Source organism: Scatophagus argus, chromosome 13 (genome assembly GCF_020382885.2).
Source record: "Scatophagus argus isolate fScaArg1 chromosome 13, fScaArg1.pri, whole genome shotgun sequence".
NCBI lineage: Eukaryota > Metazoa > Chordata > Actinopteri > Scatophagidae > Scatophagus > Scatophagus argus.
In genome coordinates this window covers 16,991,796-17,018,839 of record NC_058505.1, presented here as the reverse complement: position 1 = coordinate 17,018,839, position 27,044 = coordinate 16,991,796, and the positions used below count along the sequence as shown (strand labels likewise).

Here is a 27,044-nt window from a genome sequence, read left to right as displayed (position 1 = left end):
TAACGTCTACTGATTGGACAGTGCTCGTAGTGGATTGCCAAGCACACACTGAATACTTACAATGATTTTATCAATTCTATTTATATAAACAAAAAATATGGTTAGTAAGTTAAATGATATGTTACATCCCAATGGTATGACCTTAACACTACTGACACACACACAGACATGCTGGCTCAATTCCTACATTCATTGACAAACATACCCTACACACTCAGTCTGGTCTGAGCTCTCAGACACACACTTGATGATTATTTCTCTTTGTACCAAAGATGTAGACATCTGTTTGGCTTGCCGGTGTCCTGGGTGCGGTTTGTTTCCTGAAGAACAGAGTGGGTTCTATTAAAGCCATTAGTATGACTGTCTCTTCCTCCTTCTCTGCCTCATAAGCTCACAATTTGCTGTGTTGCACAAACACTGCGGAAAATAAAATAAATCTGGGATGTGACGGACTCCCAGAGTGTAATTAAACAGCAAATGATCAGCCACATCCATCTTGTGTTTTTAAGTGTGTATCTGCAAGGAGATGATAAAAACGTGCAAGATTTTTTTTTTCCTCTTTCCTCACACTAACAGTGGGGCCCACGATGACATCATCCTCTGTATTTGCTCCTCGTTTCAAAGGTGAATAGTTCCCATTCAGACACACAATGCGCTGGTCAGTGGAGAGGAGAGCACAGTCACTGTTTGGTATGATCTCATGTCTACATAATTCACACACACACACACACACACACACACACACACAAGCTGAGATGCAAGAACAAACAGAAAGTGTGGCAGATACACAACCAAACACACGCAAAGCACGCAGTCACACCCAGCTGCAAAAAGACTAGCTCTGAAACAGACACTGTCCGAGATACTGAACATATGAGCATGTACGATCTTCTTACCAGGTAGTCCAGCGTCTGCTCTCACACCGTGGATACTCCTCTCAGGTTGATGACAGAAGGTCAGCCACATGAAGACAAGGCCCCCAGTCCATTGAGGTGAGGTCTGGCCCAGCTACAAGTCCATGGCATTGCGAGGTTGGCACACACTCACATGATCTCATCCTCATCCATTGGTCAATACAAACCCAGGAGTGCGCTACAGGAGTTGCCTAAAAAAAAGAAGGAAAAAAAAAAGATCACACGATGACACTGACAGTGTCGAAATATCACAGTTTCACTCTTTCATAAAACTTTACGAGGAGCTTGCCTCATCAGTTCTAATTAAAGATGGGCTGTATTTCCTGTGTACACAAAAACATGAGGCAGAGAACCACAAAGCACACCAAATAACTGAAAGTGAGCACTCTTGGGTGTTGGTGCAAAGTCACCCTATATTGTGATGAGAGAATGAGTCAGAGCCAGGAACCTGGTGAGGTTTACAGGGTTTCACCATAAAAGCGCTCCAATGCCTTGGAGGGCCCCCTGCAGACACACACTCAGCCTGAGCACACAGGCACAGTTTGTTCTTAGGAAACAAGGAAAATTAATGAAATGATAATAAGTCATTCCCTGTTTGAAAGGATGGCAGTCCTAACACTTAATTATTGTAGACAAACTTTGTGCAAATTACTTTTTTCTCCCAACATTTATTACACAAACATTCGTAAAAAGACATGAAATCAACCACACAGCTATCACATTTTAGTTGAACGTCTGCAGGTATTTGGGGTTTTTTTTCTTTCTTCTTATTTCCAAACAAATGAAACTTTACAGCTACTGAGATGAAGCGGAAGCCAAGATTTCAGCAACAACCATCCACCCACTCACACTTTACACACATGATCAAACAGAGTGCTGGCAGCACCTGAGCTGTTACACCACAGAGCTGAGGGACTTTCTCATTGCAAAACTAAAAAGCATAACCACTCCTGTCAGATGAATTTGATATTGTTGATTCAACTTTGGAATAATCAACTCAGAGCACAGGCCAAGATCATATATAGTTTATATAAATCCTGAAAACACTCATTTTAAAGGATTGTTAAACTCTGTGTGACTGTAGTCTGCTGAATCAATAAGCTACAGTAGGCCCCAACCGGAAGCAACTTCCAGTGCTTGATGTGAATTGACTTGACATTGTTCCAGACCAGGTCTGGGGGCTGTGGTAGAAATGCCTGAGGGGCCCTGTGCAGGAGAGGGCAGTATAAATGAATCAATGCAATTCACACTGACGCACAAGGACACAGTACACCCACCACCTAGTAAAGTGGCTGACTCGAGCCTACAGTGTCAGAGGAGAAGCTCGCAACAAGGAGAAACACCAAGCTATTCTCCCTCCCTGCATACACTCCACAAAATGACTCCTTTGTTTGTGAGGAAAAGAGAGTACGTATGTAACTGTGCACTGTGGACACCAATCACGTACAGGCTCACAGGCGTGAGCCATAACTGAACACACACACGCTCAACAATCTGGTGGCTTTAAAGCAACAAATCGCCACTGGAATGTCATTCGTTTATCGACACGTGCACTATTCATGCATTATTGGCTCAGGCTAAAAGAGTAAGCTGCATCTCGTTCTATTGACAGCCATCTGTAACATGCCAGAGGGCGGTATCATAGGGCCCCAGCGGTTTTTACATATTTGTTACGCAACTCAGTCAGTGGGCAAGGCAGCGAGAGGAAGGTAGTTTATGGCCGGAGCCCCCTCTCTTGCACATTAGGACACACAAACACCACCCAATCCCTAGAGAGAGTAAGAAAGGCCAGAAATAAACTGCACAAACACGGTCAAGGACAGAGGCCACTTGGAACACTACAAATGTATGAGAAAAGCAGCTCAACTGAGGTCAGTGGAACAAATACATCTACAGTAGGTACCAACGTCAGCAAAAGAGTAGTGTTTACTATCTGTTTATGAACATGACTGAATTAGATGGAAATTTTAGCTTGGTTTGGTCCAGACTGAAATATCTGTTGGACAGATTACCATGAAATAACATTCAAGGTCCTCAGAGGATGGACCCACAAGACTCTGATGATTTCCAGACTTTTCCTCTTGCACCAACAGGTTGACATTTGTGGTTTCAAATGAAATATCTTCACAACTGCTGTTTGGACATTCATGTCACCCTCAGGATGAATTGTAACAACTTGTGATCCCTTAAACTTTCGCCTTATGGCATCGCTAAGCCAAAAAAAATAATTTGCCATTACTTTGGTTTAAGAACGACAATCCTAACACAAAAGATGGTGAACAAAGTAAACATTTGCTCTATGTTGCTCTAACGTTGTGAGCATGTTAACATGCTGATGGGAGCTTTTAGCTAAATGCACCACTGTTCCCTGTTATAGCTTCAAAGAGCTGCTAACATGGCTGAAGACTGGAGATCAAGTGTCTTGGACATGGACATGGGGAGAGTATTCTGTGTCTGATAGTTTTCATGATGCAAATGTGGTGTGAAAATTAGCAAAATTTGTCCTTGAGTTCAACTGTAGGAAACTTATGACAATGATGACAGTTTACCACAAAATGTGACAAGGTCATCTGCATGTTCGGCATCATTACTAAAATACTTTGGTACGTAAAGCTCTTCAACCCATCACCCAGTTCGTTGTCTTTTTAGATAAGCTTATAATTAACCAGGATTGGTCAGGTTCAATAGAAAGCCTGTCTCTCCTCCCTTTTCCTTTGCAGAGTCACGGCTGATTCATGCACTCCTCTATCAACGGAAGTCTTTCATTCACACTGCTTCCTGTTGTTTTGAATTGCATCATCTTCAGTTTACCAGGACCTAATCAAAAGTGACAAAGGCCTTAGTCATACACTATGCTGTATTGTATATTCACCTGCTATCTGTTTCTACAATAACAGAGATGCAACAATTAGCTGATTAACCAACTAGAATTAATCAACTTCTTAAATGGAAGTATTTACTGATTTTTGAAAGTAAATGAAGAGTCTTTGGGTTTTGGACTGTTGGTTGGACACAAGGGGCAATCTGAAAATGTTGACTGAGTCATAAAATTAAGTGACAATGAATTGATAATGATAATGAAAATGACTGTTAGTTACTCATTGCTCATTATAGTAAGTTAATACTCATACTAACGATATGGCAGGTGCTCATGACACTAGTTTTATCACTGAATTAAAACCTACTGAATGTAATATATTGAACTGTAAATGACTTTGATAACAGAACTCGCCTTGTTTTGATGATGTTTCTATGGACACTGAATGATGATACTCCCATGCCGCTCTAGTAATAAGAGATGACCAGAGGCCAAGCCAACAATATTCTCTCCTGAGGACAAAGTAAAGCTGCCATGAGGAGGACAAGACACTGAAAAGAGGGGAGTGAAACTCAATCTTCTCTTACCAACAGAGAACAGAGTACAGGAAATGCAGTACTCTTTCTATTTCTGCTTCTCTCTCTCACACACACACACACACACAAAAGGGAGAATGAATAGTAAATGTAACATCATCGATATACCTCCAGTCACAGTTACTGTATCAGACAGACACAGTAACTCCTGCGTTTGCCAGCAAACTACACCTCGAATAGTTCTGAATCATCAACTGTGTTTAGAGTTTTTTTTTTCTCTCTCTCATGCAGGAAGGTGGTGCAATACTCCTGCAGGCTCTAACATCCGGTTGGGGAGTTGGCAGCAGTTGCATTTCACACTCTTGTAACTGCTCACTGGGCAGCAAGCCAGAATTTATAGTTTCCTCTTAATCCATGTCCAGTCACCTGCACTCATACTTTGTCAGACACAAATAGCAGTTTTACATTAAAACGTTCAGAGGTCCGTGTTTAAACATATCAGGCCGAAGAGTGTGGTTCCTCTCATTTCATTTTCATAGACTGTTCTTAGAAGGAGGAAGCACCTGGTATCAGTGGTGATGAGCACATACTGCATTACAATAATGAATGGTAGCTATACAGAATTACGCTCTTGCATTTCTACAACTGTGGCATAATTAAATATTAACAAAATACACACAGAGGCTGATCAAGTTTTACGTCCTTTCTAAAGCTTCATTTGTCGCATGTTTGGCTTTGAAAAATGTAATGACGCCTGTTGATATTTAGAGTCAACATATAGAGCAAGGAACAACAGAAACTTTGAAATTTTCCTAATTTCAGAAAAAGAAGATGGCAGTCTTTAAGTATGAAATCTAGACATCTACCGTCAACACAACAACATAAATATGAAGATTTTTAAGTTCTACTGTAAATGGTTTTGTTGAAAAGGACACACACCAACCTGGTGTTGGAAAATACGGGTATGATAAACATTTACTGTGGCTTCTTTTTGGGTAGAAAGTAATTCCAAAGAAAACTGCTCTCAGCAAGGTTTGTGCATCCTTGGGGAAAAAAACAATATCAGCAAGTTATGACATCACTAATGTGAGAAAACGTTGGGGGATGGGTTTGACTGATATGGCAAAATGAAACCACAAACCAATTTTATAAATCTAAAACTAAAACTATTTCAAAACATACAAGCCTGTGTCTTCACTGCAGCTGTGGACCGGCGTTAGCCGCCAAATGAACAACGAACTGTCAACCCTTCAGTACCAGTCATATAATCATGGCCTGTGGCCTCCGTCATTAAATCAGTCTTTAATGAGGAGAGCGTGACTGACTTTGTGTCAGTAAATGTGTTTAACTGCATTTATGTCATATGACTGTCAGCCTCCTCCTGCTAGCTAATGTAACTAATGGAACATCCCTGCAAGTAAGAAGATCAGAGCTGGATTTAGATACAAACAAGTAATACAAACAGAATACATTACAACAAAACACTAAACATTTTCTTACATATATATATATATGTATCATACATTGACAAGCCAATATGTGACCCTTATTCAGGACCATTTAAAAAAAGTGAAATGTTTTACTCAAATACAATTAAACACTACAGGATATGTGGGCGGCACAAAATACTATGAGATGAAATCACAGTATCGCCTCACAGGAAGGTATGCGACAATACCTCAACCGCAGCTTTAGTGCTTCTTGAGGATCTGTTCAAAGGAATTCTGAATTAACAGAGCTCATTATAGACCAACAGTGGGCAACACTGGATTGTGTCCACTTCAAACCGAGGGTGGTCCTACTGAGACACAAGCTGCAGTATATGAAAAGTAGAAGTAGCTACTGCCCATGCTGAGTCTGTGATGATGTGTGGACTCGTACTCTTCCCTACTGAGAAAAATTACAACAGGTGACATTTGATATTTACAAACCAAAACCAGACAGCACATTTAGCACCCTCACCACACTGGGTCAACTGAGACAAAACACCCGAATCTTCATGTAAATATAAATGCACTTTGTAATCAGATCAAATATATGTAGTATACCAGCCCAGTTGCCAGAATAAAGCGTAAGCATTGTACATTCCTGCAACCCATGGGTATGTTTACTTAGTTACATACCTATCATATGAACATTTTTACAACAAGTTTCATATTACGTTCAGATTACAAGCTCACTTGAAGACCAGCTCAAGCAAGACATCCTAGAGCCAAAAATCAGGTATTTTTATCGAGCCGCCTTTGTGGAAGAAATTGTCTTCTGCCTTCATCACATCACATCATGTCTGTGTCACGTACCATCTTTGTCTATCCTCCTAAAATGTGCAAAATGTTCATGTACTACAAGAGTGAAGAAACAGGTGGGAAATGATTGAGTATGGTGACAAGCACACAAAGTTATCCAACAGCACATCTTGTTGAAACACAAATATAGAGACAATGGAATAATGAAAGAGGTTTACAACAGCCAACATTAAATCAGAGCGTTAGGTTAGGGCTAGTTTACATTTGCTGTCTAACTGATTATCATGACACTAAAGGTTTATAAAGACACTGAAATGTACCAGAGTGATCTGGACTTTACCCTGTTGGAAGACAGTGGGACAGTCTTATATTAAAGTCAAACACAGGCAACCATTAAGCTTAATTGCACCAATAAAAAAACAGTTATGTGAAAATGTTTTACATAATGCCAAGCATAAAACTATGAGCATTACTCACAGATCTACTGATAATGAGGGCTATTACAGCAAGCTAGTAGTGTGTGTGTGTGTGTGTGTGTGTGTGTGTAGCTCGATCCAGCAGTAGTGGTTAATTTACATACAAGAGTGCTCTGTTGCTCTCAGGCATTGCTTCTGATCTGACACCAGGTGTGTGTGTGTGAACATGTGTGAGGGGGGAGAGGGGGAGAGGGAGAGAGAGGGAGAGGGAGAGAGGAGGTAGTGTCCCACTAAGTCATGACAGGTAGCAGCTAAAAAAGGAATTCAGCCTTCATTAATGTTATCACTTACGCCTGCACCGCTCTGTCTGTAACATGTTCAAATGTCTTCTGTGAAAAAGGCCTGACTGATTTTATAGCGTGTCACATGAGTGCGATTTTCGGCCTAATTGTAACCATAATCACGATATTTAATGTCCTCTTACTTCTGTTTCCAAGCAGCATAATAATCCCAAAACATCCTTTGGAAAACAGAAAATTGGAGCCAACTTGCAACTGGGAATTTTGAAAAAGCCTGACATGTACTGAATTTTACATGCCATTGGATGTTTTTGTCCAATACGAAGTAAACATGGAATCTGATTGGACATTTGAACAATGAATGTGATTGGTTAACATCTTGTGCCCTTTCCTTACACCCAGGTAGAAAGATGATCATTGTCCTCTTCCCTGTGTTTCCATGCAGGAGGTTAAATTTGAATATTTTGTATGCACTCTTATCAACAAGTGGACGGTGTGCTTTTAACTTGAAACTCACCATGCTGTGAGGTAAAAGTATGTGACCGTCACAAAGTTACACATGATAAACTGCATTGAAGAGCGCTGTGTGCACCAAACACCCGCATTTTTCAAACTAAAAGCCAGGATACCTGCGCACTTTTATTTATTGTGAGACCGTACTTAAGTCTGATGGAGGGCCACTGGAAATCATTTCTTATTTAATTATATGATGAATTTTACCTAGACCTTTCATTTTGTGCGGTATAGGTTGTAGCCATCTCAGGTTGGCTAATGTGCGCCAAACTTTTCCGAAATTGCTTGCTGGGTAGCACTGAATTAGGCGACAAGTGGCTCTACCACACAATAGCATCTTCTGTACTTGCTATCCTTTAACTGCGGAGCCATAAACGAAAAACATTCATGAACTTCAGTTATATTTGCTATATGTTACATTCACGTTTTCACTGAGAGCGCCTACCTGTCAATCTCAGCTCCTGTCACTTGCTGTCACCTCCTGTTCCGCTGGGTTTTGGCACTCCAACAAACCGGCTACGAGTTCACAAGTCCTGACATCTGTAATGACTCAAAGCCCTTCAGCCATAGCGTGAAAAAGACTGAAACTGAAAAAAAGTTTGCACAAGTCCGCGTTGAATGGTTTACTTGCACACAAGCCCTGTCCGAAAACACAGCCGGGGTTTTGAGCCTGCTGGCGTCAGTTCTGTGCTGTCTTTGTATGGTACAAAGATCGTCTGTGTATTTGAAGATGTATCCCTCTGAGAATAACACACTGGCTGTTTGCATCTATTTCCTGTCTCTTCTTGTCGATGTTTGCTGAAGCAGGAACCAGTATCAAAGTGAGAGGTCTTTATCTTTATTATATCTCTGGTACACATTCAGGCTGTCAGCCCACTCTTAAAGGAACATGCCAATATTACCACACTTCGTTCAGCAGCTTCTGCTATCAACTTTAGTGCTTTGGTTTTTAAGACGTATTCACGCACATCATTTAAAATCATGGTTGATGTGGTGGTAGTCCAAACTGTTGCATAACAAGTAAATAATTTCCCTCACCAAAACCTTTTGTGTTTTGACAGGAAACGTTTTGGGAGCCTCTAATGGCAATATCTTATTTAAATCCTAAACGTCACCTCATAAATAATCACTAATAACTGCAGTGAGAGGCAGTGAGTGACAGCTTTAAACATATGGCTTGCTTTGTCTCCATCGTGTGGTCAAAGGTTGTCACATCGACTTTTCTTTACTGTTTGCTGTTCAGGTCCCTGGGCAAAGAGGTGTGCACTGGTTGGGCAGGTATCACAGGTGAAAAACAGAAAGGAATATTAAAAGGGTCCCTCCTGACATGTTTTAAAACACATAAAGATACTGTGAACAACAGGTAAATTTGTTTCCCACATGAAAGAATTCTTAAGTCCTGATTAGAATTGGAGAATATCTAAATATTCTCTATTTCAAAAGTTTAACTGCACAACACACTTTAATTCTTCAAAACTTGTCACAAAATCATGTTGTACATACAAGATTTCAGGCGAGCACAGAGAAACTTCCCTCCCTTCAGCATATGGTGAAAAAAAATCTTGTCAAACTTTGCACAGCACAGTGAATTTCAAACATCCAGAAGTAACAATAACGCGAGTGATGGACGAGGACGTTTACATATCTAACTGCTTATAAAAATCCACTTAACACAGATTTCTGTCTAAAAATAGTGGATTCTGTAGAAGTAATGGATTTCAGAAATGCATGCATGACTGAAAAGATTGTCTAAATGAGCGCTTCCTTTTAGTCTGACATAAAACAAAGCAATTTATATCTCACTGTCATGTAACTCTAAAATAAGTTTAACTCTTGAATACAAATAATGTGCAATAATCATACCATGACTCAACAGTTGTGATGTGATTGTTTATTGCAGCAACAAAAAGGGAAAGCTAAGCAAACTTGCATACAGTTTGATGGGGGAAAAGCATAATTTTAACAATTTCCAAACATGAACTTCATCAACTTTGTCTGAATTTTAAAAGCTCACCAAAGACCAATTTGGCGGATCAATTTCTACATCTGCATCATCTCTAATACAGAGAAGGCCAATATTAGAGATGCAACTTCTAGTATATGCCTCATTATAGCCCAACAGGTCAGTTTAATCACTCAAACTAGGAATGTGTGAATGGTTAAAAGATCATCTAAAAAGGGATTAAATTTGTTTTTCTACTAAAGCATAACATAAGATGGTCCCTCATTTTGCAGATTGGCTAAAGGAGGACCACGTTAACAACTTCAAAATTCACTTTCCAATTTTTAAATTCCATTTATGCTGATTTTGTCCTTTCATTTTTTACCAATTTCTTCCAATAACTATTGAAAAAAAATTGCAGCACAAACCAGTAACTTTTCATTATAGCATAGAAAAGGGACAAAAGGAAATACAGAAATGTCAAAACTAAAACAAAACAAGCCAAATATATATCTTCCAAAACCTCTTTAAGTACTGTATGCAGTCATGAAATAAAAAGGCACAAAGAAATCTCTTTCACAAGAATAAACACATCAAAACAGAAAGCACAACGTACTTCCACACTGACTGAATCATTAAAAACAAAACCCATTTTGAAGTGGTGATCTTTACTGGAAACACTGGACTACGCTGCAGTAACCAGTGGTCCCAAACATGTTTGTAACATCTTGCTTTTTAAAGCAAGTGACCTTCCATATCAGTTCCATATGAAGCCCAAAGAAAAGACATCACATTCTCAGATTCAAATAACACAAACAGAACAATTTAAGGCTGTGCAGCTTGTTAACTTCACTACAGAGACAGATGAGACATGTTTGTAAAAGAGCTGATGTTAAAACTTCCTACTGTCTTTCAGTGATCAGAAGCTGCAGACCTCAGAGCAAACTACAGAGGGTATGTTAGCATGGAAACATCATAGATGGGATCTAAGGATGCAGACAAACAAGTGCATGGCGTAGCATATTATTCTATGTACACACATTATGGGAAACACTGTTCCCGATAATAAAAACAACCACTCCTACAGTGAAATATGGAGGGCACTGCCTCCGATACGGATACACACTGGTAGGCAAAAACTACCTTCTTCTTTTTCACATTATGGGAGACACTGCTCCCGATAATGTTGTCATGACGAGAGGAGTACATGGACCAAGGGGCCGGAACAGACAGTAAGAGGTCTTCAGTTCTCCAGGGAGATATGTGAGCTGGTCTAGTCTATAAGACCAATCAGATGTCAGTTAAGTAGGAAAAAGATGACCTCAGTTGTGTGGTTTGTTGAAAGGAGCCCAGTTGTTCTGTGTTCAGTAGTGGCCCGTCGGTCAACATGTAAACTTCTTTTAGCAGATGCTGCTTTTGTCAATTCGACAGTATAACTGTCATAATTATGGAAGACACTGCTCCCGATAATTATACATTTATTTTTTTTTTTATAAAAGGCAATAAAAAAACTATTTATAGTGAACCCTGCCACTGATAAATAAATAACACAATAAATAGACGTACGGTTTCTGTTTCAGTGCCACATGGTTAGAGACATCCTCCCTTGGTTTTTGAAAGGCCTTGAGATTTGCTCTCATGTCAGGAGGTGGATGATTCAGATGAGTGAATAAGATTTTTTTTTTTTTTTATGGTTGCATGTAATTAGGACTTTTTTAAAAAAAAAAAAAGATTGAAATGGAGCCAAGTAATGTCAAACAACGATAGCTTATTGTCCAAAATCTATTTCAAAGTGTTCTCTAAAAACAACAGCTATGTTGCAGGAAATTAATCTCCAGTCCTTTTCAGCAACTTCTGAATCTCCGACAATGAGTTGAGCAGCAGATTTCAGCACAGTATGAAATTATAGCTACCAATGTAAACCAGATCCGGTTTGAACGGAAGGCTATGAGAGCAGTGGAAATGCCAGCTTTTTTGATTTGTATTAATTATGGTAAACAAATGGAAAAGCCATGAGCCTTTTGTGTTCCATTAATCTCTGAGCTGGCAAACACAAAATGTTCTGTGATCATGACCTGATACCGTGCTGGAAAACCATAGGGTAAAAACAAACATTTAAGTAGTAACAGAACGTGGCTGTTTGAAGGCAGTCATTTCTAGCACCGAAAGTATTCAAAATGCGGTATTTACTAACCGCGACCTGAAATTATGAAAGAATGGCCTTAAGGCAGAAGGTTTATGTGTGTTATATCATTAATGTTTGGCTTTATGGAATAAATCAGAATGAAGGGAGATGAGGCAAACTATCACTGAAATGTTAAGAATTATGGAACAGAAGTAATGATGTTATTGGTATACATTCAGAAACGGCTCCACTTCTCTCTTTTTCTCAATCAGCTTAATTAAAAACAAGAAAAACTTGTGTAGCTGTGAGTGTTGGTGAATCATTGTGGCCTACTGGTTGTCACACTGCCAGCTGTGATTAAGGGGCAAACAAAATGAAAAAGGGAGGCAACAGGAAAATTTTTAGATGTCATTATCCAAAGACCAGATGTCCCCTGCTAGCGAGTTAGCACAGCCCTGAATGGTCCAGGTGGCCAAGGCAAACTCGTTGCGGAACAGGTCGGCATCTGCCTCGGGGCTGTCATTCCTGAGAGCCTCGAGGTGACTGATCAGAGCCTTCAGAGTGTGAGGGCCAGAGCCCAGCAGGATGTGACGGAAAGGACGCTCTCTGGCCGAGATGTACGGTGACAGGAGGTTCCTTTCAACCTGCAGAAACAAGAAGAGGAACAAGGGATGATGGGAATAAGGATATTTAATAAGCCTTCTTTGAAGTCACCGGAATATTGTTTTGATGATTCTTTTGGTACGTCATGCAAAGCAACCGGCCTGAGTAATCAACACATTCAACACAAAAAAATAAAAATTGTGTTCATGTAGGACACCTACTGTTCTTAGACATTAATTAAGAAAATAAGTTTTCAGGGCTTTTAAAAGAGCATCCATGGCCTATAAATTATAATTCATTTGTCCAAATACGGTTCAGGCATGTTGAGCGAGGGTGCATAACCACAGAATATGCATCAACAATAGTTTCAGCACTTATCTAACAGATCTACCAAGTTGTAGAGGTCTTACCGTCATGATGCGGTCATTAATGATGCGGCACATCTCGATGTCCTCCAGGTCGCTGTTGTCGACTTCTGTTTTCAGGTTGGAAGAGGCACGGCTGTATGACCCAAAGGCAGACATCAACCACTGCACCGTTAGGTCTTTGGGAAAGAGCTCAGGCTGCCTCTGGAAGGACATACACCAAGCACAGGGGGAATTTAATGTTCCGATTAATATCAACTAAACGGATATGCATCTTCTGAGCATATCTGAGTTACATAATCAAAGCAGCAGTTCGGCAAAAACAGTAAGAAAAATCAATTTAAAAAGGCATTAAAAACACATAAGCTGCTTTACAAAACCAGCAGTGAAATGGGGAGTTACATGTATTTATTGATTTTTTATCTCTATGCAGACAGATGTGCCATGAACACATTCTTTGAGGCCACAACCCTTACAACACCAGTTAGGAAAGTTCAATCAAAGTCAGTCAGGAGAGAACTGGACACTCACCCTCTTAATATCCTTGACTTTCACATTGATCTGAGCCACTTGAGTACGGATGATGTTGTTGTACTTCGTCAGGTCCATCTGCAGTAGATGATCATGGACCAGCCTCAGCGCTATGTGACCCGCAAAACGGGTCACTATTTCAGCCAGCTGAGGAACCTTGTTGGATGTGGCCGCATTCAGTTTCTCCCAGGTGTCCAGCATAGTCCCAAAGTATGGGTACTCCTGAAAGGGAAAACCATCATATGTTGAGAATTAAAATTAGCAATGATGCACGCCAGCATGAGCGAAGCTTCACTGTAATGGCTCAGTGTACAGTGAGCTGACTTACCGAATTACCAGAAGTGAATCTAAATGAAACGGAGGGAATGCCCGAAAAGGCAAGGAAGGGATATGCAGCATTGTCCACCTTGAGAGGCTCCAATCTGAAAAATAAACACATGCAATTTGGCGCATTAGCTGTGCTTTCTTTCAACATAAGTAAATATTTTGAAAAAGAAAATTTGGTAGTGAACATTCAGCAGATCATAGGAAAGGCAGCTATCTGACACATTCCAGCTGTGTATGTGATACTAGTGAGAAAAGCTTGGACGTCATGGTGACGTATAAAAACGGACTAGACACTGTGGATGCGACTGCTCCAACAGTCTGATCAGACTTACATATTTAATTGCCAGTTGCTCCGTCCAAATTGAGACAAGAGAGACACATCCTTGTTTGCAGAGCGCACCTAAGGGGAAGACAATTGCATACATTGTATCTAAGAAAAACAAATACACAGACAAATCTTTTAACTAATGAAAATACCAGGCTTCTATTAAATGTGCCTCAAAGTCCAGCAGCTGTGGATTTACCTCCTTCAGAGCGCTCTCGATCAGTCTGTGCATCAAGGGACTGCCTGCTACTTTAAATCCATTCCGACCTGGAAAAGAACATTTCTATTCAGTTATTCTTAAAATCACACATAGTTTCATACTGTAGGTGTAGGGAGGTGTTAAATATTTAATAGCCAAATCTACAATTTAAAAACAGACAGAAATACCTGCTACAGCTCCATCCAGGTTGATGTAGGAGAAGGCCTTCATGTTCAGAGAAGAAAGATAACCCTGGATATAAAAAAAGAATAAAAATAATATATAAAGAGTGCTAACACCAGTCAGTACAAAAAAAGCACATAAATCCTTTGTGCGACTCTCACCTCCAACCACTCGGTGGCGCCAACACTCCCATATTCTCCAGCACTCCAGCTAGCAAACACAATGCTTCTCCTTGGCTTGAATCCGTCTGTCAAGAGGATAATGAGAAATCCATATTAAGAAAAAGAGCAGTGCTTTGAAATCCATCTTCAGCTGCTTGATGACTTGACATCAGTATTGTTTCAGTCAAAAGCCGGCACTAAAGCCCAAATATCAGCTGCCACTTGAGACTCACCATTCTTCACCATGTCGGAGATAGAACGTGCCAGCTCTACAAGAATGCTGGTGCCGACAGTCGACGTAGCAAATCCTGGGCCCCAAGCATCCCTCTGGGCGCCGATAACCACATATCGATCTAAAAGTTTTTAAAAAATGAATATGATGAGAGGACATTCATTCCTCGTTCTTGTTCATTAAATCAAATTCTGACTTTCTCGCTGAATAAATATCTCATCGTACCTGCATCCACAAAGCCTTTGATGACACCAAAGACATTATTTATCTTCTTCTCAGACAGGACATTGTTGACTTCCACAGTAACAACATCATTCTCGTCTCCCAGTTTTCTCATGCCTCCCCACCCCTGGGGCACACTCTGACCGCCCAGCTGACTGTAGAATGCAGACAATCAACATTAACACAGTGTAAGCGACTACAGAGCCAACCATAGAAGACAATCACAGTGAAAGAGGCATGTTTGAAAATGACAGACAAGCTACTGTATTTATTATAACCTGTCTATTTTAAGTGTCTTGTGTCAGCTGGTCCAAAGCGTATGTGAACCTTACCCCAGAATTTTGGCAGCCATCCGTGCTGTGATGGTCTGAGCCAAGATTTTTGGCAGGCCTGAAGACTGGACAGGTGGAAACTGAGTGTGGTTAAAGGAGGGGAAGCCTGGGGTGTAGGGATCCCCTGAACCCATGTGCACCTGTGGGAAACGGACAGAAGAGGGTTAGACTGAAACTCACAAGGTGCACCAAAAAAACGATTCAACAGCGACACTTTGAATGTTTTAGCATTCCAGGCTAATCTTCCCAGAAGCCTTGAGCTTTCTCCTCAAGCCTCTACATTTGAAATTAAGTAAACTGTATGAAAAAAAACTTCACATTGAGTTCTACACTCTTACACTGAAGATTACTGTTAAAATAAACCAAATATTGCTGTTTGAATATTACATTTACAGCTTACCATTAATGGAAGGCTCTACTTTGGACATGTTATTACAAAATATACCGTTTCCTTTATACCTTTCGCTTACCTTTCTGTATTTATTTAAATGTTTAATTATTTGTCTGTTTGCTTGCGGAGCACCCAAATAAAATCCACTGCTGGAAAAGTGCACCTGCTTCCCCTTATGGACAATTATGTTTACATTCAGTATGCAGAATACATGCATCTTACATGTATGTTAGGGCACAAGAGCACACAAAGCCACTATTCATGCCAGTAATTGTAGTCCTTTAAAGTTGTTCAGTATATTTAATAAGATCAGCACAATGAACAAACTAAATATCTCTATTTCTCCAGTGGGTTTCAGTTTCATATTGGTCCCACACTCACATGTCCAAAAAGCTGGGTGGTGTCTTCAAAAAAGTAATCGTCGGGGTCTGGGTAGATTAACACAGCAGAGGCATTCATTTTGGCAGCATTGGCTACCTGTGAGAACACAAATGTTTACAAAAAATCACTACAGATGATCAATTATTATTGTAACAAAAAAAAAGAATATGAAAAAGACATTTATTTTTTGATTGAGGAAATTGAGTGGACTGAGTGACTGAGGAAAAGAAAGACAACTGTTTATTCTTACTGAAAGCACCTACCTTCTCAGCAAAGCTGATCCTACCAGCTCTGACCAGCATGACCCTGCCACTCAGGTTTATATTTTTGTCACGCAGCAACCTGAAGTCATCTTCCTGCCCGTAATATGCATATAAGATAGCACCCTGGGCAAAAAAATTAAAATTAAAATACATTTTTCTCCACTTATTTAAAAAAATCTCTGGTTAATTTAGCTTGTCCATTACCGTTACTGTTCCATTGGCACTGTAGGACAGGAATCCATCTGGACGCTCTGCATTCCCATTCTTGAAAGCAACTCTGTTGAAGCCAGAAGCTGGTGGGTCCTGAACCTTAATAAAGTGCTCATCATTCCAGGTATTCATGCCGTACTCTTTGAACTTCTTGAGCACCTTGTTCCCCAGAACCTCATCACCTGGAGAACCAGCTCGGTGACTGGTTGAGGAAAACTCACTAGGATAGTGAGAAATAAAACAAGATGGGAAATGAAAATGAAGAAAGGAAACATGAAACAATGATTCACTTTTAAAATTGTAATGTCAATAAAGACATTTTCCCAGAACAGTTACTTTGGAAACAAGCCAATGCTCACAGTAGATTCCACAGGTAGTGTGTGGGCTTTATATTTACCTTAAGACAGGTTCAATGTTGGCGGCGGTGACTTTTTGAAAAAGGAGCATTTTCACATCATCCCAGTTCATGAGGGGGGCAGCACCTGTCTCGTGGGGAACATCTTTTTCCATGCTGGCAATGGAAGAGGCGCAGGTTGGAGCCAAGTCGTTCTTCTTTTGAACCAGGTAGCCAATCAAGAACCCTGAAATTGGTAGTTGTTTGAAATGAAAATCAACCAGGGACAGAAGAGCAATTGCATTAACAGAGAGGAAGAGGGAACACACCCAAGGACAGAAAGACGAAAGGCATCAAATTACAGCCAAGACTACACAGTTAGCATTTTGAAAAGCTATACCATAACAGCACCACACAGCATGTATACCTTATACTATGTGAGGAAAAGGTGAATTACGACACGCTAAAGACTTGATCACACTTGAGGTTTGGTTGCCATATGTCTAAAGCATAGTGGTTGACTTGAAGTTAAGCCAAAGATACATGTTTTCTTGAGAGCTAGTGGGAAGTCAGGGGGCATTCAGTTTCTCTTTCTGAGTTCAAGATGCTCAAACTAATAAGTTATTTTTTGAGTGATGCAAACAGAAAGACAGTCATTCCCTCTTACCAATGATGAAGATGAGGAGGATGGCAGATGCCAAGAAACAGAGGTTCTTGGGGGTGCCTCCAAGTTTTTGAGCCATGTAGGGTTTTCGGTTGGAGTTGTGACTAAGGTGTTCTCCCACGCCATTTGTCCCAACCTCCTCATCCATGTCGGACGACAGTTTCATCTCCACCTGGCTGTTATCACCTTCCATGTTCTGAGTCAAGTTGAAACGTGTATAGGAGTGCGGCTCCCCATTAAACTGTAATTACAGAACAATGCAGTATGAGATAAAAAAGTATTTGTTTGGATCATAGACAGATACAATAACACTCATTTCCATTGAGGTAATAATCGCAAAGCTTGTTATTTAAGGATTCGGGTTGTAATACTATTTATAATACTCACAATTTTGGATATTGTTGACCTTGCCTGGTCCATAGCTGCTTCACAGGATTCTAAAAAGGGAAACAAACACAGAAAGTAAAGCAACAGGCTTCAAGATGTATGGTTGTTGTGTTGGCAATCTACCCAAACTCATTGATTATGAAATAATCACCCCCTTCAGACTTAGTTTCAAATAAATAACAGCCACCATTCAAGCCTACTAAGGGTTCAGTGTTTCATATTCAAAAGATGGAGTACAACTTACTTAAAGATTTCTGTACAGTGTGTATGCTTCCAACAGTATGCTACTGTTTCACTCCTGGGAATAATGAGGTGTACAAAGAACATGTCCCGCCTCTTGTCTAAACATCCCTGGGGTTTCCTTTGCTCCTAACTAGAAAGGCAGCACTGTGTCTGGACACAAAAGACCAGTGTCCCGCACAGGTCAAAACAGAGTCCATGCCTTCATGTGAACTCCATTGCCAGAAGAATATAATAACAGAATAACTAACTTCCTACTGACTTTGATTCAAAAGACAAGCCAAACAAAGCAAGGTTTCAGTTTAACAGAGTAAAGAGACCTGAAACTCAACTCTTCTGCATATTTTTTCTTAGATACAGTAATGCACTACCAGTGGAATAAAAGCCGCGCATGTGATCATCCTCAGTAGGCCTGCTCTGTAAGGTGCTTCACCTATGGAAGGTCAGATGAGTCCTATATCTCTTAATGCATATATCACAAAAATAAACTTTTGATAACAACTTGCTTTCACATATCCTGCTTTTCTTGCACTGTTCTTAAACATTTCATAATATACATATCAGAAAAGTCATCGTTTATATTACAAATGCACATTCAGATATTAGAGAAACAACGTTACAGTATAGAATTTCTGACCTCTGTACATTTTCATTGATTCACTGAAATTTGACACATGGGACAGTGCGTGGTCACTTCATGTCCTTGTTTCTTAATGCTGGCTAAGGAGTGTCTTTGAGTAACAATGGTGACAATTTTGTGAATCCACTTGACTACAAAGCTCAGGTCACAATATTAACTAATACCTAAAGCAGCCAAACACAATGCATTTATTATTTCAACTTAACATGTCAACAAGAAATACAGAATTGAGCTGTGGTTTAACAGTTGACAGTATATTATACTGTTAACCATAGATGCAGTATAAAAGGTACACCTTGTTTCTACAACACAATACCCTGATTAACATAAAAACAGAATAAACAAATGGGGTTTGGGGTAGACTGTTTAATGGTTAATACACCATCATAATAGACAACAAAAGGTCATATAACCAGGCTGGACAAATGCACCTTTCTGGCTTGTCTCCATCTGACTACAGGTTGCTCTATTCACATGGAGCCACTCACTTTTTTTAAATGTATTCCTACATATACAATGGACAGGGGATACGAATGCCTGCTGCACAGAAATTTACATTTCCATATTCTTGCCTGTAGCATTTTCACCCAAATGGGTGCAAATAAAAGGAGGCTTACGCATTCAAAGCATTTACAAATTACTTTCACCTGTAACCATTAAATTGCCAAACAAAGACATGGCCATGAAAAGCTAGCAGTATTTCACATAGCTCCACCTTAAACCAACCACCTAAAGTCTTAAGCCAAGAGCAAAGCAGCTCTGAAGCAACCCTTATCCCAGTTCTAGTTAGGAGACAGGTTGATTTGACTGGCAGAGTCCTCTTGGCCTCTCCTACCCAGTCTGACCTTCAAAGAAGAGCAAAACAGACCAAAACTGCTCAAACAACCCTGGTCTTATCAAGCCCTGAGTTAATCCAACAGCTCTTAATCAATCTATGTGAGAAGTATATGGTGTCAGGGGTTAAACCACTACCACAGTGACTGAACTTTGGACTGAATAAAACACTGCTTTGTTGACAAACTGGTTCAATAAAACCGCACAACTCAAACAAGGTTAAAACTTTGTTACTTTATCTGTGTGTCGTCTGTTCAGTGCGTGCTGCAATTGCCTGGTCAGCACAGAAAAAAAAAAAACTTTTAATGATCCCTACGAGCCAATTTACAAGCTCCACTGGAGGGACATCCCAAACTGGACATTGCGTGAGGAGAGCTTGTGTGGGCAAATGCCAAGGGGACACAAATGATCAGGCAGGCAGGAAAGCCTGCCCTAATTTGCAGCGCCAAAGCATGGCCTTGCTACACTGCAACAGTATGCTTCCAAGACAGCATGGATAAAAAGCCTAACCTTGTACGCCAAGTGTATTTCAATAAAACAAATAAGGGTGCAGACATGTTGGAACCAGGTCATAGAATACCTTAACTCAGAAAACACTTTGGCTGTTGCAGGCATTATGAAGTACAGCTAACTTTAGAACATGGCTTGGCTTCAGACAGCCCCTGACTCCACTGACTTCTATAACCTGGAAGGGTGACACAACTCCACTAAAAACATAATATATAAGACCTAAATCTCTGAAACTGCAACAGATGAGCGGCCCTCACATTTTTCTTATTCGTAGCCTGTTCTGCAAACGCAACCTAAAAGACATCGGACAAATATGGACTTAACAAAAAAAATAAAAAAATAATGGACTCAGAACAGACTTTTTAAAGCTAATTGCTCTCTTAAAGTGGGCAGAACTGTGCCTATAATCTTACATACCAAACATACCAGGCCTTAATACTTTAATCAGATTAACTATTCTTTCAGCTGAGACACCTATGGATATTAGCAATATGAAACAGAACACACATCTAACACAAACACTAACATCTCCGCTAAAACGTGATAGCATATCCCTTATACTCTTGAAGGAGTTCAGTTGGTTTTGGCGGAGTCTGAACCATAAAGGACACGACTCATATCTTCATTGGTAATTTTAGCCAAGTGTGCAAGAGATAGTAAGAGTCAATTTGAGGCACGCCCTTCTGAGAACTGCACTTATAGGCATGACCTGTTAGACATGCTAAATGTGGACAGGACTGCATGGACCCCTAAGACTTAACAAGAAATGATACTGGACAGAGTTCATGTGCACACTGAGCACCTGAAGTCAAGCTCAAAAAATAAAAGATAGAACAGCCTGCTAGTCTCACATCAGGAAATTATTTTCTCAAAATAAACTTCAAAGACAAAGACAAAAGTTCAGCTTAAAAAACATTGCAGAGAAGAGTCTGTAAGAGCCTAGAAATGATTTATAGTTATGATTATGACCTCAATTACCGCATAGCCCCGCAATTCGTGTTTGACAAGTACATTTCTGACTTCTGTGGCGGAACAGGTTGCCAAAGCAGCTTCCTCATAGTCTTCTTAGTAAATGAACAAAACCCCTTTGAAAAAAGTCCTTGCTTCATACATAGCACTGTATTGAGCGAGCCTATTGTTCACGTTACAACAGCATCACTGTTGGGAAATTAGCTCAGGGTCACTGAGAGGAGTCAAAGAAGTCGCAGATGAAAACGTCCTTCTCAAACAACAAGTGAATTAATCACAATCTATCACTTAATCGAACCAAAAGAACATGTTTGGACATGCACGTATCATTCTGGTGTTGATGAACAGTCTAATTTAGTTATTTTAAAGTAATGAAATGATCATTTATCAATGATCACTTCAACAACTTTAGAAATTATTACTGGTTAGTGTAACCTTAAATAAACCTGCCACAACAATGACAACATAATTATGAGCATTGTGGTACTAAAGACCTGTCCTATTTGTCTAAACGGCTCTGCAATCAGCAAATGGTCATCCTGTTAATATGCCTTGTTTATGTACATGTGTACACCAAGTAATTATTGCAAAAGAAAAACTGCCTAATAATTTGGCGTTGAAGAGCCACCTCAACTCATGCAAGAACAAGCTATGATGACACTTCATAAAATGGTATGAAGTACTGATAAAAATAGTCTTGATTCGGTAAGAGTTCTGGGGCGTTCCCACAAGAGCCACATATCCAAATACCATGCAATTAAGGAAAAATGTTTTCTAACCAGTGGTTGACCCTTTACTGGACACAAGCACACACAGTGAATAAGAACATGACATGACAATGACATGGGACACATGACAGCAATCATATAACTACAAGTCATTTTACTTTAAATAAATTAATACAAATGCACTGCCGAAAAACTTGATTAATTTCATAATTTTATTAAGCAGTTACATTGTAAATGTTGTTTTATGTCCAAAATTCCCATTAATCACCACCATTACAAAAAAAAGAAAAAAAAAAGCCATTTCAGAATTTGATCTAGTTTTACAAATTTGTGGTGACAGAAGTCAGGCAAAGAAATGTTAAAAGAAAGAGGACGACAGGGGGAGCAGGACAGAGGAAGGGGAGAGGGGTCAGGGGTACGTAGGAGTCATTGTGCAGTGGCAAATCATGTGAGAGTCACACTGGGGAAAAGCTCCAAGTAGCTCATGGGAAAGTGAAGGAGAACAGTTGGGCAGGCCAGTCTCATTTATTAGGTCTGCACAAGAAACAGCAGAACATTCTGAATTATAGACATGAGGGACAGCACAGGATGCCATTTGATACTGTGCAGAAGAGAGTCTAGGAGTCGCACAGTTCATTAGCTTATTTATATTTATATTTACTATAGTGCAGGTTCTGAAGGTCACTTTGGCAATACTGGGTCCTCTCTTTAAACACCAGGTGGCACTATGGTGTATGCATAACCTCGGTGGCTTATCAAATTTTTCGCAGTAAAACAATATATTCAAATGTAGTACTACTAAAACTGCAAGCAGGCCTCTAGCAGCCAACACTCCCACAGAAAATAACAAGTTAGAACTGCTTTAGTTTGTATGTGACCTAACATGCAATGAGACAATAATTAACTGCTCTTTTCATTAAAAGTGACAGCCAACAGTGGGGCTTGTCAAATCCAACTGCTGCCAGTGTGAACAGTGTGTAGAATGATTCAGTCATGACCGTTAATACTGCCTGAAGAACAACTCATTCAAAACCAAATCAACTTCCTGTACTACCATATGGCATAACGTCTCTGAGAGGCATGTTGCAAATCGGCTTTTCCTCCACCTGAATGGAGGAAAGCAATTTGTGTTATTTGAAACTCGTCTAGACTGGAGGATATAACTAGGAATACTGCTGTAAAGATAGCTTATCTATGCAGCAGCTTATTGCTGTCATGGTCAAGGTCAGTAAACAGGGACAGTGCAATGGCTACCTAGTAACTCGGTTACCTCTGAGGAGAAAAGAGTCATTCGGCTAGCTGTATTCAACCACCCCCAGAACAGATCGCGCCGAACGTGACTACAGCCTTTCTCCATTATGGCGCCCTTGGCAACGTGACAATAGTTAAGGGAATTGGGTGATACCTATCTTCAGTAAGAGGAAGCAGAAAGGAAACGTGTCTTAAGTGACAGGTGCCCTATGCTTCGCTGAACATGTAGAATCTCGTTCATAAAGGTAACCCAAGTTATTTAAATTAGCACATTAAATACATCATATGCCATTTACAAACACATTCCCTGAATAAAAATGAAGGCTTTTGTCCTACAAATCACTCTATGAAATACCATCAAATGTCGTTATTTCAGTAATGTTGCAATAAGCTTGAACGCATCTCCAGTTCCAACTATTGTAGCTAGATTAGCCGTTTGTCATGGATAAAACTCTCACCTCTATAACACGGCTCAAACCAACTGACTTCTTCTGTGACAGCCCTTGACACGAGGTTCTCCTTGCTGCTTCCTCGCTATCTGCTCTCTTTCAGCCGGTAACCATGCCGCTCCAGTTTTATCTATCCGATTGGCTAGGAGTTGCACGGCTTCACGTCACTTCCTCTTTGGGGTGGAGTTCACAGCCCTACACGCACACCGACGTCACGTCACGTCACCCCCCCCCCCAAATTTCGAGGATATATCACGCAGGCAGCTTTTCTACCGGACTACACGTGCTGTTATAGCGCTTTATAAGGGGCAGTTTTTCTTAACACATATGCTTACAGTGATTTTAAAGAAAAAGTAAGCTGCTGTAAATTGTGTATTAGAGAAGATAATCAAGTGCAGCAGGAAAGCTTTCAAACTAACTTAGAGGCTTATTGCTCTATATGACATGAAATAGAAACCATGAAGTGTAATTAAGGTCATTGCCAGCGGTGGAAAGTACCTATATAGCCCAGATTGTGACTGTTGTAGGGGTGTAGGCTACAGTTTCTGGGAACTTGTATTTTACTTTAGTATTTCCATTTTATGTTACTTAATACCCCTACTTTTTTAGGAGAACATTGCACTTTCTGCTTCACTGTGTCTATGTGCAAGCTGTGCTTAAATGTGCCCATAGGAGTAATAGTATGTATAGATATTATAGCCATATAATCTCTTGCTGTCTCTGACACATAACTTAATTTAATGAAAAGTAAAAATAATGAGACTTTTAAATTTAGGTTTCGTTTCACAGACAGACTTATTTAATTCTTGTGAAAACATTATAACCACACACATATTTTATTTTACGAAGAAGACTAAGGCTCACGTCAGACATGGTTTACCTTGATTGACCCTTAGCGTGCTACAGACAAATTGGCGACATCCATCTGCTGCTCACCTTGAAATGAGATCGAACATAAGACCAGTGTGCCCCGAGACTGTTGATGTTTCAGACCCCACAGTCCACAAAATAGTGGGTTTTTTTATGCTGCAGCTGTGAAAATATCTGCTTTAGTGAAGGAAAGGAAGTACAGGCTTATTTAGTTTGGTCATCATACTGCTGACTAAGTCAGATGTACAGTTTTTTTCCAGTTCAAGTTGTCTGGGACCATTTTGGCTCCTTTTTCCAATATCCCGAAGTTAAGCAGTATTATACTGTTTAAGAATAAAGCACAAGGTTGGAAATCCACCGAAGCCAGCAAACTTGAATTTAGGGCAACATTAGTAAATTATTTAGTGCAAATACAGAAGTGCTTTGATTGGCCTTCAACAGAAAAACACACAGCTCCTATTTCAGCAGCTTCCAATGGAGACAATATTGATAATTTGATTATGATGTTACCCACTGTTATGCTCACACAGACATGGTTGACAAATCATCAGTCCTGTGATTGGGCATTTGTGGTGGGCCGGAGCAAAGCAGTCGCCAGTGGTGGTAAATTATTAGTAAATCCTTGTAAACAGGTGCTTCTTTTTATTTTTTTGTTCACTGGTTTTGTAATCCTATTTATTTACAACCACTTATAATTATTGATTATTTAACCAAAATAGCCTTGGTGAGGTTGTGTTATTGTCCTTGTAATTACTCTTTTGGGTAACTTCAGTAATTACATGTTGATGCCTGGTGCCAGGCTGCTAATGTATATTTTGTGCAAAACAGTCATTGGGGGCTCTGAGCTCAGGTTTCAGTCATTTTCCCATGGTTTAATTTTCCTACATTTGGGCCACTTGCCATCATTGGTTTGACATTTTAAGTGGCATAACAGGGCTCAATGTAACTTTGAATACCTAGATATATTTTATGTATTCAGCAACAGCCACCTTAAGGTCCACTGTTTTTTTTTAACATGCAAGTCGGTACCTAAGATTACACTTAAAAAGCTACTGTATATCTCCTGCTAAACAAAACAGTAGACGTGATTGCAATTAATTTCCGTCCGATCTCACAAAGAGCAGTTAATGATTTAGAGTTCCGAAAGGCCAACAGCATTTTTTACACCAAGTCGTTGTTGTAGTTTCATGTGCTGCAGGCCAAAAATGCAAAGTCACCATAGAGACTGACATTTAATTGTGTCCTTTTTTTCTCTGTGATCACTACTCGACACTGTGTCATGCTGACACAGACGAACATGTAATGATGCCCTAGTTCATGTGGTTCAGTTAAATTGTTAACCTTGGCCCTAACAGATTTCCACAGCACCTGCTGCCACTCATGGCATTGCAACAATACTCCAAACTGTGTGAAAATGGCTGTGCGAGGAAATGTTTGCTCAGAAAATGTAACAGTAATACAAGGTTCTGGAATTTCACTGGAAACATCAGGACTTAAAATATGCTAAGAAAGACGTGTACAGTATGAACAGGAGGCTACAAGACCAAAACCACTGTGCTGAAATGATTAAGAAACGCTTCTTGCAACAACTCAGTTCCCTTCTTGCATGTGAAAACATCTCCTTTTGTGAATAAATCTAATTAAGTGGATATGGTTTTACATATTCATTTAACTATTGAATGAAGTCCAAAGCAGATGCGTAATGTATTTGTTTTTTAAATGTTAACACTTGACCAAAAAAGTAAGCTTATCTCTGACAAAGAGATGACAGATAGGAGATTATATTGTTAACTATTAACACCTTTGAGAAACTTAAGGTAACTCCCTCCTGTGTAAGTTGTATCTGCATATGAACCTTATTTCAGAAAGGATTTACAGCTGCTAATATCAGTCCACTGGTCCACCACTTAAGTATGTCCACAACTATCAGGTGCATTTTCACTAAGTTTAGTAGAGACATTCATGATCCCTAAAGGATAAATCCAACCCACTTCACAACGTTGACAGTGTAGCTCGGAGTGAAACACACTCAGCGTCTCAGTGTGTTGACATTTTTGGAAATGTGAACATTCGATTAAAAGTTCATTACTGAGGTGAAGATGGTGTTCAAACCAAGATATGTTTCTTTATTTGTCCCTCTAACTTTGCACACATGTGATTCAGTCCAGTACAACACCATCACTATGACCTCGGTGCTAAAATATATAATTTAATTAACACCTCTGTGTTCAAAACAAATGAAAACAATATCAGCAAGTTAGAACAGTTGTAGACTGTACAGGTGTGCCTTATGAAGTGAACACTGAGCATTTAACTATTCAGTAAACTGCTTTGAGAGTTGCTGCAGATATCCAAGGTCCCCAGAGGATAAATTCTAATGACTTTGGTGATCAGCTGACTTTTCATGTTGTGCCACCAGCAGGTCAAATGTCCTGCTTATTCAGGGAAATAGCTTTACATCTACTACACTTATAGCACACATTTTGTACGAATATTCAAGGTCCCCAGATGATTTATACTAATAAATTTTATGATAGGCACAATTTTGGGGTTCACATTTTTAGTTCAGAGAATTTTACTGACTTGGGTGGCCCCAGTACTTTTTATCCTGCACCGTCATCAAGTTATGTAGTT

At 39.8% G+C, this 27,044-nt stretch overlaps 2 protein-coding genes across 8 annotated transcripts in view; both read right to left on the bottom strand.

Annotated features, from left to right (window-relative positions):
• The window catches only part of tnk2b (tyrosine kinase, non-receptor, 2b), a 52,961-nt gene extending 44,467 nt beyond the window's left edge, over positions 1-8,494 (bottom strand). For 2 of the 7 annotated variants that reach the window (XM_046407781.1, XM_046407780.1), the window contains exons 1-2: positions 8,188-8,491; positions 897-1,105 (exon numbers count right to left, since the gene is read on the bottom strand). The gene's annotated coding sequence lies outside the window, so the exon portion shown is untranslated. Of the gene's footprint in view, positions 1-896; positions 1,106-8,187 lie in introns of all 7 variants that reach the window. The other 5 variants (XM_046407785.1, XM_046407786.1, XM_046407782.1 and 2 more) reach the window with 4 other exon arrangements.
• A 1,124-nt stretch (positions 8,495-9,618) lies between these two features.
• tfr1a (transferrin receptor 1a) lies at positions 9,619-23,696 on the bottom strand. Its single transcript, XM_046408402.1, has 18 exons — positions 23,550-23,696; positions 17,920-17,969; positions 17,536-17,773; positions 16,932-17,115; positions 16,529-16,754; positions 16,325-16,447; positions 16,062-16,157; positions 15,290-15,429; positions 14,961-15,112; positions 14,737-14,856; positions 14,504-14,589; positions 14,348-14,411; positions 14,160-14,227; positions 13,968-14,035; positions 13,637-13,730; positions 13,309-13,530; positions 12,823-12,981; positions 9,619-12,453 (listed from the first exon to the last, which is right to left on the bottom strand). The coding sequence occupies exons 2-18, from the start codon at positions 17,950-17,952 to the stop codon at positions 12,211-12,213; spliced, it is 2,316 nt and encodes a 771-aa protein (XP_046264358.1). The 5' UTR covers positions 17,953-17,969; positions 23,550-23,696; the 3' UTR covers positions 9,619-12,210.
• Positions 23,697-27,044: the final 3,348 nt, after the last annotated feature.